Raw genomic sequence first — 12,685 nt, forward strand, 5'->3', positions numbered from 1 at the left:
TTCCTTGACCTGAGGGAAACATATTTGGTCCCTGTGGAGATGTAGTCAGCATTCACAGGCTGTGTCCATTTTGGCCTGCATCAGGACTCAGCATTTCCTGCTCACTCCTCAGGCTCTAGGCCTCTATTCACCCTCGACCCACCATCCCTCTACCTGACCAGTCCTTTACCCAACCTCTACTCACCCCTCACTCCACTCGCTCTGCCTCTACCCACCCCATCCTATACACGCCCCTCTACTGCCTCTCCCCTCAACCTGTTCCTCCCTCTACCCGTCTCTCACCCTCTAATCACCCCTCCCCTACTCGCCCTGCCCCTCCCCTTTTACCTCTTCCCTATCCACCCCTCCTTCTACTCATCCCTCCCTCTAACTGCCCCTCGCACCACCATAACTTCCCCTGCCCATTACTCCTCACCTACACCCTCTGCCCAACCCCCCACTCAGGCCCAGCGCGCTGCCGATCAGCCTTTGCGGACAGCCACCATCTCTCTCTTCACGTGCAGGGCCGAACCAGCCGTCCCTGGGGTCCGCGCGGGTGCAAGCGCTGAAGGCCATGGCGACCGGGAGAAGTGCGCTCGCGCTGTGGAAGGGCCGTCCGGTGCCAGTTGCACGGGGCTTGCGCTGCCCGGGGGTCGTGCGCAGCCTGCCATGCCCATCGTGCCGACAGGAAATCACAGGCGCTCGCCAATCCATCGCACCGCTCGACAGGTGGGAGAAGTGACTGGTTGTGCGGGGAGCCTTCCAACTGGCTTGCCGGCTGATGACATCGACAGACTTCTCGTGTTACAATGGGGAAGGATGTGCAATGAAGGGGGAGGATGGTGGGGGTGACATTACCAAAAAACAGCATCGGCGGGCCACCTCTAATACATTTTTGAAATGATCTTGCGGGCCAAATATAATTATATCGCGGGCCAAATTTGTCCCGCGGGCCAGAGTTTGACTATCCCACCGTGGGAAACAACCTTTCTACATTTACTCTGTCCATGCCTTTCAATATTCAAAATGTTTCAATGAGATTCCGCCCCCCCCACCCCATTCTCCTAAATTCCAACAAGTACAGGTTAAAAGCCGTCAAATGCTCCTCATATCATTACTCTTTCAATCCCCAAATCATCCTTGTGAACCTCCTCTGAATCGGCTCTAACGTCAACATGAGGAGGTCAAAATTAGTCACAATACTCCACGTGAGGTCTCCCATCATAAAGCCTCAACATCACATCCCTGCTCTTATATTCTGTTTCTCATGAAATGAACATCAGCATCGCATTTGCCTTCTTCACTGCTGATTCAACCAGCACGTTTATCTTCAGGTTATCCAGCATGAAAACCCCCAGGCATGAAAGGAAGTAATAATTGGGGAAAAAAAAACAGAATTGCAAAAAAAAGTTCTATTTTCTTGCCCATCTTGCTCTTACCTTTAGTGGCATGAAAGCCCCAGATGAATCAAATGTTCCCATTTCTTCTTCTGCATCCTCCAGGCACCATTCGGGCAAATTATCCTTCTCATCTTCATAGCTGCCACTGCCCGTCCTGCCCCTTCTGTACGAGCGCTCCTCATCTCGCTCCCGGAAGTCAAAGTCAAATCTCCGCCGCCGTTGTTGATCAGTGTGGTCCCTCCAGCCTGCGGAGCGAGGACCATCTGGAATAACAGACTGGAGTTACAACTATCGGGACACACAAAAGAAGCAAGACTTGAACAAAATAAAGTGTTCTTTTCCTCCCTGCTGTCATTGACAAAAATTAGATGCACAAGTATCTTTCTCTTCATAAATGCAGAGACAAGTCGCTCAATATGACAAATATTTCTTTATTAAGAAAAGGCATGCTTAGTCACCTTCCCAGTAGACCCAGAACTTTGTCTTCTGGGGAACTTTACCACGGTTGGTAGATCACTAATTCTCAAATTAAATTTACAAATGTGTGGCTAGGAAGTGCAGAGCAGTAACATGGAAGTCAGACTCCCATCTAGTCATTGGAGACGAATAGTTGTATCCCACTTCAAAAGGTCACATACAATCTCAGGAAGGGACATAACACCTTCCCAAAAATCTGGCAGTTTTATTTAGGTACCTCACTAGTGCCAATATCGGGTTATGATTGTTACTGGCGAGCCAGTAGACCCCTGTAAAGATTTTAACACGGTGGTATTATCGTGTCTCCATGTTTTACTACTACTCACTGACAATTTTGTTTCTCTTTCTTTGTTCTTTCCCTGTTTAATTGGACATATTAAGGAGAGGGGGGGGGGGGTGGAGGAAGGGGGTTCTCTATATGTTTTATATTTGGTATGTTTGTTGATTGATAAATAATTACAAAGAAAACACATGCTTGACTCTGATAAACTGAGCGCCTCCCCATTTGTCAGCATGCAGCTTTAGAGATACCACACATCAACTAAACCACCTGAGCTGCCTCACGAAACACATCCAAGGGTAGCAGAGACATGAGGTTTATGTTTGTAATCAGACCATCCACCATCCAGCTATTTTCAACCTTTTTTTTTGGCTGTGGCACCCTGCTCCAATATTGTGGATCCCTTTCCCTGTGAAGCAGTCAAGTTTTCTGCACTTCTTTCCTAACAACTATATATAAAAAACTTTAGGAACTCAGTCCATACACAACCCTGCCCCCCCCCCCCACCTTAAATGTGCTGTAACGCCCAGGGATGGGGAAAGCACATGGCTCACATTGAGAATGGCTGATTCAGGAAGTGAAATGCCCCAAGTCTCGTTATAGCTTTAATAAACAGTAACAATTACTAAAAGAAAAAAAAAGAAAATCAAAGAGATGGGTCTTGAAAGGAACGGTAAAGGAGACTAGGGAGAAAAATTCCAAGTTTATAGCAGCAGGAGCTTATCAACTGAAAACACAGCACTGAAAACTAAACAACTCTTCGCACAGACTCTCTTGCCATTGTGCCACCAAACAGTTGGACAGATACGGAATGAATTCGAAAGGTTAAACCTTTGGACTCCATGCCTGTTTTCAGGGACTTCCAAAAGCATGTATACTCTGTTTCCCTGTTTTGCAGGACTGTTTTTTTTACCCAACCACCAGCTGGTTTGATACTGGTTTTTAATCTTTCATATTGTAGTTTACCCGTGGACCCAATCCAGTATATTATAAAAAGTTTAAAATGGCCGAAGTCATATGGTTGTTCAAATGTTGAGCATCTTCAAGCCTGAGACACCAGGGGATTAGGGATTCAGTCAGGAAATCATCTTACTGAATGACCGATCAGGCTCAGGAGACCACAAGCTTACTTTGGTTTCTATGTGCCGTGCACAAATGTGCTGGAGTAACCACACATTAGAGGAAATCAGCTGGCTTGCAGTGTCCATGGGAGGTAAAGATACATTACTGGCATATTGTGCCTGAGCCTGTCTTCAAAGTACGAACAAAAAGCAAGCAGGCGTCTCAATAAAGACCGAGAGAAAGGGGGAAGAATGGGAGGGGGAGGAGTCCAGATATGAGTTCATTGGATATGATAAGAGGAAAGGTGAGAATTGATCTTGGCTATGTGAAAAGGAGACAGAGGGAAAAGGGATGAGAGAGAGGACTAGAGGAAAGGAGACAGGGTCAAAGATGGTGGTGGGTTTAACAGAAACTGAAGAGGTCAGTGTAAATGCCATCCAGTTGGAGGGAGTCCAGGCAGAAGATAAGGTGTTACTCCTCCAATTTGCAGCTGGTTTCATTCCATGGACAGACATGTTGGCAAGGGAATGGATGGAGAAACGAAACAGTACAGGGACTCCTTGTCTGGACAAGGTAGGCACAGTAAGAGTGAGGGGAAGTGGGAAGGGAAAACAAGCCACTAAGATCTGGCTCAATGAGTCCAATTTTGGCTAACAAATATGTCAATTACTCATGCTTTGATGTTCAAATCATTCATCTTTCAACATTCCCTTGCATTCTGTTACCATTTCCTGTTGCCTGCTCCCTTCTGTTCACTCCCACTTTCTTTGTATCTCAAACTATTTCAATAGGATAATAAACTCTCCCTAGGTGCATTGAGAACTTATTCCAGATTTCCATGATTCCCATTGCCTTACCTTCAAAGTTATGACCCTTAGAAAATTAACCCAGCCCATCACATCAAATGCTCCTTCAATGGCCCCATGATTGCCTCACAGCCTTGCAATATTTTTTTGCCAAGATACCTGGGCTAGGAGGCCGCCACCGGTCACCTTCTCTTCTTGCTCCAGCTGTTCTCCAGCCCCCCTCCTCATCTTCGCCATTTTGCTCCTCGCGGATGGCTCGCCAATTTTCGCTGTCGGAACGAGCAAAGTCCTGCTTGCGCGAGGTTGGAGTCACTTCCTCAAACCCTACCCGTGCTTAATGGAAAGAGGAGCGAAGGAAGAAGGACGAAGGAGAGAGAAGCAGGGAAACAAGGAAAAGAATGTCAGCTTTTGGACTCGTCCCACCCCCCACCCCCCCAACCACATCCCTTGGGAATTAGCAGCCTAATGTTAGAGCAAGCTACGACCCAATTACTAATTCACTCTCAAAACAGATGAGGAAAAGTTTGCATAAACTTCTAAACACTGTTCTTTTACTACAACAGAATTTGAAAATTTGGATACAAGGTTTTCCTAAAACTTCCAAGTCTTACCTCCATCTCTCCGACCCGGCTTCTCAAACCTTCTGTCACCCCTGAAAGGAGAAAGTATCCACAGGTTAGAGAACTCAAAAGGAGAGGAAGTAGAGGGGGGGGGAGGGTGGGGGGGAGGAAGTAAAGCCTCAAGCTGGTAAACTACATCTCTTGTGCATCTTTTTCTATGTGTCTGCACAAAAAAAAATCTAAATTTATACCATCTCCCAAAATAAAACTGAGCATTATTTTGCCACAATGGTGGCTGACTGTAGTAGGAAATCAGAACACGATCCCATCCTCATCAAGAGTCAGCAGAGAAGAGGGTCAAGAATTTAAAATTTCTGGGTGTCAACATCTCTGGACCTGTCCTGGGTCTCCATGTCGATGCAATCACAAATAAAGCTTGCTAGCGGCTATACTTCATGAGGAGTTTGAGGAAATTTATTGGGTCACAAAATATTCTTGAAAATTTCTGTAGATGTAGCGTGGAGAGCATTCTGCATCACTGGTATGGAGGTGCCAATGAACAAGACAGGAAAATACTTGGCCAGTGTCATTATGGGCACCAGTCTTCACCTCACTGAGGACATCTTGAGTCTTAATGAAGCAGCCTTGATCCTCAAGGACCCTCACCACCCAGGCCATGCCCTCTTCACTCTGCTACCATCTGGAAGGAGGTACAGGAGCCTGAAGGCGAACACCCAACAGTAATAAAACAGCTTCTTCCCCTCCGCCATCAGATTTCTGAATGGTCAATGAAATGAACCCCAGACACTGCCTCCCTTTCTCTTATCTTGCACTAATTTTAGTTTTCTACAAAATGTAATTTCTAGTAATATTTGCATCTGTAATGTTGCCACTGAACAAGAAATGTTCACGACAATAAATTCTATTACAACAGTCACCACTTTCCTTGTGTGAGACATCTGGGGTTGCAAGAACAATTTTGATTAATCGGGGTCCTCATCAAACGGGCTGCAGCAGGTTTTGGGGATCCACCACCTGCTGAAGGGTGCAGAGGGATTGATAATAAATGCTGAACTTGATTGTAATGCTCAGATGACAGAAACTAACAAAAGAGCTTTAACTTCAGAGGCGAATTTTAAACAATTTTTCTAAACAGCTTCAAGACAGTCAAGAATGTGCAAAGCAACAATGTGCCCCAAAGTTATAGATGTGCTAATACAGGTGGTCCCCCATGCAATTTACGATCATGCATACACACGACAGGGGAAAAAATACAGTACAACTCCAATTATCCATAATTCTCAGTTATCTGAAATTTTTTTTGACCCGGACCAAAAAATTTTTTTGGATAATTGAAGATTTCACAAAATTCAGAAATCCTCATTTTGTAGTGACTGCTGACAGCAGTGCAATCAAAATGAGAGGTGTCCACACAGCACGAGGTGAACCAGGAACTAAACTTTATTTTGAATTACTTGTGCTGTTTGAGGAGACTGCCCACTTACTCCGAGGGGTGCACTGGCCTTAGGAAATGACGTCAGCGTGTCACGGCGTCACTCCCTGTCCAGTGGCGCGCAACATGGAAGCGGCGACCTATGTCGCCAACTGAGAGTTTCTATCCGGAAGGGGGGACCCGCACCATCTTGTGTCAGATGAATGAGGTGGCAATTTGGCTTATCTAAATGCATGGTTGCTCAGCCCACTACAGTTTATCCAAAAAATATTGAAGCTGAAATTACATAATGTTGCCTCAAAAAAATTTTGGACAAATGAGGATATCCGAAACGATCAGAACTCCTCAGTTATCTGAAATTTTTTTCAGAGCCGAACTGACGTTACAGGTTGAAAAAAATTTGGAATTTTGAGTTTTTGGTGTTGGATTTATCATTTTGTTCAGGTTGCTTTTTGGTGAGAATTAAACATGATCTAATGCTTAAAAAGCCTTCCCTTGTTGTTTATGTTTAAACACTTAATTTTTTTTTAAAATGACCAGTTCTCCAAAAATATTGTTTATCCAAAATAGGCCCGGTCCCAGTCGATTTGGATAATCGGAGTTGTACTGTAATGTATTATAAATTTAAAAAATAAGAAAAAAGGTAAATATAAAAATTGCGCATCAGGTCCCAGGGACAGTTTATTTTGATGGACCAACATGGTGGCTGCCAGAGGCTAGGAGGGCGCTGAGACACTATTGCTGCTGAATGTATTCTATCTTAGGGACACGAAGGCAGTGTTTGAGGTTGGCGAGGTGAGCAACATGCGTCCATTTCGAGATCTGACCAAACGGTCAGAACTCTGAAGCACATCAAGAACCACCTGTATTCAAACTGTATACATTACTCGCTGAAACTTACCTTTCCTCCCAGCTCTGACTTCTTAACATTTCACGTGCTCCACGGCCAAACCCCCCTTCCCCATCTTCAAAACTTCTTTGGTAATAACCGCTTTCTCCTCTCCCTCGTCCTGAAGAAAAAGCATAAGCAAGGGCAGGTCAAATACCGTGTCCAAACTCATTCACAGATGAAAAACAGATTCAGTGTGGGTCTTAAAATGTTGAGTTTTGCTCCTACACATTTTCTGCATTTAAAACTCTGCTGCCAGTAAAGCAACAACCAGAACATGACACTTCTCAAATTCTGTGGACTAATGAATCAAATGGAAATGTAAGCCCCAGGTTTAAGTGGCAATTAAAACAAAACAGAAAATAATCCAAATTTGACATACCCACATTTGGCACCTCAGAGGTCAATCTCTTTGGTCAACAATAATCTGAGTATCTGATTTAAAGTTAATTGCCACTTGAATTAATTTCTGGTTTTGGAAATGTAACAAGTAATTTGTGCAAATCAGGCCACCCCACTCAATCCCTCAAGCCTGCTTTGCCATTCAACAAGATCGTGACTGCAAGTTCAATGCTCCACTAGGCAGCCTTTCACCCCCCACTTAAAATTTTTGCCTTAAAAACATTTAAACATTCTGTATTCAATGCCCCTTTGAAGAAAGTTCCAAACACTAAATCACCAGCAAATATTCTGCCTAGCTTTAAACAGGTGATCATTTATTTCTAACCAACGATCCCCATTTCTATATTCTCCCATAGTGGAAACATATCAAACCTGTCAAATCCCTTGTATGACTCTCAACTCTAGTGGATTCAAGCCTCACCTGTCCATTCCAGGTATCAGCCAAACAAGCCTTCAGGCCTCCCTTGCCCAAAACGTTGATTATGTATCTTTATCTTTGCTATATAAAGGAACAAGCCATTAAAGATCTCAACAATGAAGACGCTGTTTACATCCGGTACCGCACGGATGGCAGTCTCTTCAATCTGAGGCGCCTGCAAGCTCACACCAAGACACAAGAGAAACTTGTCCGTGAACTACTCTTTGCAGACGATGCCGCTTTAGTTGCCCATTCAGAGCCAGCTCTTCAGCGCTTGACGTCCTGTTTTGCGGAAACTGCCAAAATGTTTGGCCTGGAAGTCAGCCTGAAGAAAACTGAGGTCCTCCATCAGCCAGCTCCCCACCATGACTACCAGCCCCCCCACATCTCCATCGGGCACACAAAACTCAAAACGGTCAACCAGTTTACCTATCTCGGCTGCACCATTTCATCAGATGCAAGGATCGACAACGAGATAGACAACAGACTCGCCAAGGCAAATAGCGCCTTTGGAAGACTACACAAAAGAATCTGGAAAAACAACCAACTGAAAAACCTCACAAAGACAAGCGTATACAGAACCGTTGTCATACCCACACTCCTGTTCGGCTCCGAATCATGGGTCCTCTACCGGCATCACCTACGGCTCCAAGAACGCTTCCACCAGCGTTGTCTCCGCTCCATCCTCAACATTCACTGGAGCGCTTTCATCCCTAACGTCGAAGTACTCGAGATGGCAGAGGTCGACAGCATCGAGTCCACACTGCTGAAGATCCAGTTGCGCTGGGTGGGTCACGTCTCCAGAATGGAGGACCATCGCCTTCCCAAGATCGTGTTATATGGCGAGCTCTCCACTGGCCACCGTGACAGAGGTGCACCAAAGAAAAGGTACAAGGACTGCCTAAAGAAATCTCTTGGTGCCTGCCACATTGACCACCGCCAGTGGGCTGATATCGCCTCAAACTGTGCATCTTAGCGCCTCACAGTTCGGCGGGCAGCAACCTCCTTTGAAGAAGACCGCAGAGCCCACCTCACTGACAAAAGGCAAAGGAGGAAAAACCCAACACCCAACCCCAACCAACCAATTTTCCCCTGCAACCGCTGCAACCGTGTCTGCCTGTCCCGCATCGGACTTGTCAGCCACAAACGAGCCTGCAGCTGACGTGGACTTTTTACCCCCTCCATAAATCTTTGTCCGCGAAGCCAAGCCAAAGATATAAATGCACTGCAAGCAGGTCAGAGAAGGCTTGAAGTAAAGTCTACAGATACTGGTTGAAGTAAAAAGACAATACTGGAGAAACTCAGCAGGTTAAAGAGTGTCCTTTATCAACAGACTCGCCAAGGCAAATAGCGCCTTTGGAAGACTACACAAAAGAGTCTGGAAAAACAACCAACTGAAAAACCTCACAAAGATAAGCGTATACAGAGCCGTTGTCATACCCACACTCCTGTTCGGCTCCGAATCATGGGTCCTCTACCGGGACCACCTACGGCTCCTAGTGCATTTATATATTTGTTAAATAAAGAGACCAATGATGTACACAGTTCTACCTATGTCCTGAGTAACCAAGGAGAATCTCATTTTTGTAGACAGTTCCTTGACTCAATCTTGGCTGCTCTCCTAATCACACGTTATATCTGCACAAGCCTTTTGTAAATTCTGCACCGGAGCATCCAGATTTCACCATTGCAGAGCTCGCCAATCTCTTACATTTTGCCACAGACACACTTAACTGAATGATGGGTCTCGTGGACCATTTCTGAACTTGGGTTCTAAGCAATTTTCCCATTTGCTACATGAGTTGGGAATTAACAATTTGAACAAACTGTGTTTGCTTACTTACCCCGGCCCCTGGCACCACCTCGGCCTCTGACCACCCCTGCTGGTGGGGCTCCTCCTCCCCTCCCCATCAACCTCATCACTGCTGAGCTGTTCACAGACATTGAAAAGTTTCTCTGCATGAGAGTAATAAAAAAGATGGGAAACTCAGTTAAAACGAAATTCACAACTTCATTCAAATGCTTGCAAATGTCACGCTGTGGTGGGATATGGAAATTCTTCGTGTAGATGGCACTAAGATATTTTGTCCAAATACAATAAAATTCCTGCTATCCAGAATTCAAGCAACTGCAGCCTCAAGCAACTGGCAAAAAATAAAATTGCATAAAATAAATCGGTAAAAAGTATGGAAGTTTAAAATTGGCATGCCTCACCATTAGTTCGCCAATCATGCAACATGTAATTTCCAGCGACCAGAAAATTCACTCATCCAGCATTTATCAATCCCCATAGGTGCCAGATAACAGGGGTTTCATCATATTTATCTTTTACTCGTGCATAACACAAACGTGATCCAGCCTGTATTGAAGCATGGACTGCAAAGTGAGAAGTAACATTCACACCATAAAATACCAAACACATCACACTAGAAAGAGGCAAATTGAACCCTGCTCTCCTCGATACTCAACAGCCATTCTGCTGCTGAAGAGAATTACAAAGATGTTGGCTGGATTAAAGGATATGAGCTACAAGGAGAGGTTGGAGAAACTTTTCTCTGGAGTACGGGAGGCTGAGGGGAAACCTAATGGAATTTTGCATAGATCAGCAGAATCTTTTAACCAGGGTAAAAATGTCACATGGGGGTGGAGGGACTATTTTTTTTTCTATTAAGAGTGGTAGATACCTGGACTAGTGATGGGAGCAAATACAATAGAAGCATTTAAGGAAGTTTCTAGGTATGAATATGTAGGGAATAGAGGACTAAATATTATGTGCAGAGATTTAGTATAATTTGGGCTTCATGTTCAGTGTGGTCTATTCCTGTACTGTTTTCTTCCATGTTCCTGTCAAGTGCACCAGTATCCAATTATTCTGCAATGAAATGAATTTCTAGATACTGTATATACTCATGTAAAAATCAAATTTCGTAGCCCATATTTTAATGTTAAATTTATGAGAGCGACCATGACGCGGATACTACTTTTGAGGGGCTGAAATTCACACTAGAATCCAAAATACCGTAACAGAAGCAGAAATCTAAATGATCTCCAAATGAATAAAGAACAAAAACACCATGAATTAAAGTAATATGACTCTGTGCATCAAAATACACATCCTATCACGGGGTGGGGGTTGTGACCGCGGTCAGTATCTGTGTCGAAGGCATTAGGAGTTCAAATTAGCTGGCGGCTGAGGCCACATTGGAGGAGACAGGAGATCTGATGGGTGGGCGGCTGGGGACAAGCAGTTTTGCGCTTACGACCAAGGTGTGTGGAACTCTAGCCTGCGGGCAGCTGGGGCAAAAGCAAGAGACTCGAGTCGACTTTTACACAAGATCTGTGGGAAAACTCCAGATCATATGGCCAAAAATAGGGGGTCAATTTTTTACATGGTAACACCTTTTACACGAGTATATATGGTATCAGACACAGCAATTAAATGCAAATACTATAGCAACTGAAGAGGCTTTGAGCTAGATAGACGAATATCCTAGGAACAGAGGGAGATGTATCATATGCAAGCAGTTTAATTTGGGCACCATATATGGTGCAGACATTTTGGCTAAAGGGCTTGTTCCTGTGCTATAATGTTGCATGTTCCAAATATCAAGGTGGTCTATCCTCCCAACCAACAGTGGGTGGGTGAGGGCAAGTAACTGCAGTGCCTGAACAAGCGTCTCTATTCCATTTTTAAAAAGCTGGAGTTTATCAGCAAATGTACACAAAGGACCTTCAGTAAGACTAGCTGGCACATAATCGTCAGCACCACTCTGGAAATGTAACGTAGTATTTAAGCACGCTCTCCAACAACACTTGCGGTCTTTTACTATATAAAAAAAAAGTGGTATTTCCACCCACCTGCTCTTCCTCTGTAAGAGGTACAAGTGCCAAGGGCAGAAGTGGTTCATCCTGTAAAATAGCTAAGAATTCTTTATCCGCCAACTCTTCAGGAACCTGGCAAGATTAAACAAGAATGTTAGCACGGGGCAACTTCTACTTTTGGTTTCATTTGGAGTAGCCTAATCCACCAATATCGGATACTGCAACTGAAGTGTTTTGCAGAACCTTGGAGGCAACAGGAATGTGCCAGAGGTGACCTGTTAATTGCGTTCCTACGAGACAAGCTGTGCAAGAGCAGTGGTCTTCAAGCTTTTCCTTCCCACTCACATCCCATTTTAAGTAATCCCTATGCCATAGGCACTCTGGGATTATTTAAGGTGGGATGTGAGTGGGAAGGGAAGGTTGAGCACCACTGCTCTAGAACCAATTGCTTGAGAAAAATTGTCATTGGCACATTTCCTTTGGAGTTCTGAAACCGTGCACATAACAAGTCAATGGGGGCCGATTAAAACAGTGATTTTCAAACTTTTCCTTTCCACTCACATATCACCTTGAATAATCACTAATCACAGATTTCCGATGGCATAGGGATGACTTAAAGTGGGATGTGAGTGGAAAGAAAAAGGTTGAGAACCACCGAGCTAGAGGGAGAAGCAGTAGGTGAGAAAAAAAAGAACAGCAGAGTGAATAGTCCAGCATGTGTGCTGCTTCGCTGCAGTCAATCATTTAAAAATCATAAAATATATTCGATAATCTTCAACCTTTTCTCTGGCCTGGAGGTTCAGAACTTGCTGCAGCACTGTAGGACAAAGACATCTGCACTCGTGCTTTATACAGATCACATCCTATGAATGAATTAAATTATTTTTCTCAGATCGATCATAACACCACATAAAGGAGAAAACAACCATGATTCATCTTTAATACAGGGAGTCCCTAGGTTACAAGCGAGTTCTGTTCCCGTTCCTACATCTGCCTTTAAGTTGAATTTGTAGGCAAGTCGAAACAGTTTTTATTTAGCATCAGTTAGTCAAATGTTTATCTTAGTACTATAAAAAAACATTAAACAGTTCTTAAAGCAGTTTAGATAGAGGGAAAAAATCACGATTAAAAGTTAAC

At 44.3% G+C, this 12,685-nt stretch overlaps 1 protein-coding gene across 10 annotated transcripts in view; it reads right to left on the reverse strand.

Annotated features, from left to right (window-relative positions):
• Positions 1-12,685, reverse strand: part of LOC138754900 (GRB10-interacting GYF protein 2-like) — a 128,264-nt gene that overhangs the window by 49,404 nt on the left and 66,175 nt on the right. For 8 of the 10 annotated variants that reach the window (XM_069919878.1, XM_069919876.1, XM_069919875.1 and 5 more), the window contains 6 exons: positions 11,585-11,680; positions 9,571-9,682; positions 6,919-7,027; positions 4,616-4,656; positions 4,164-4,337; positions 1,419-1,642 (listed from right to left, as the gene is read on the reverse strand). In XM_069919878.1, the coding sequence (XP_069775979.1) occupies positions 1,419-1,642; positions 4,164-4,337; positions 4,616-4,656; positions 6,919-7,027; positions 9,571-9,682; positions 11,585-11,680 (756 nt within the window). The remainder of the gene's footprint in view (positions 1-1,418; positions 1,643-4,163; positions 4,338-4,615; positions 4,657-6,918; positions 7,028-9,570; positions 9,683-11,584; positions 11,681-12,685) is intronic. The other 2 variants (XM_069919873.1, XM_069919877.1) reach the window with 2 other exon arrangements.

The sequence above is a fragment of the Narcine bancroftii genome, chromosome 2, assembly GCF_036971445.1.
Source record: "Narcine bancroftii isolate sNarBan1 chromosome 2, sNarBan1.hap1, whole genome shotgun sequence".
Classification (NCBI taxonomy): domain Eukaryota; kingdom Metazoa; phylum Chordata; class Chondrichthyes; order Torpediniformes; family Narcinidae; genus Narcine; species Narcine bancroftii.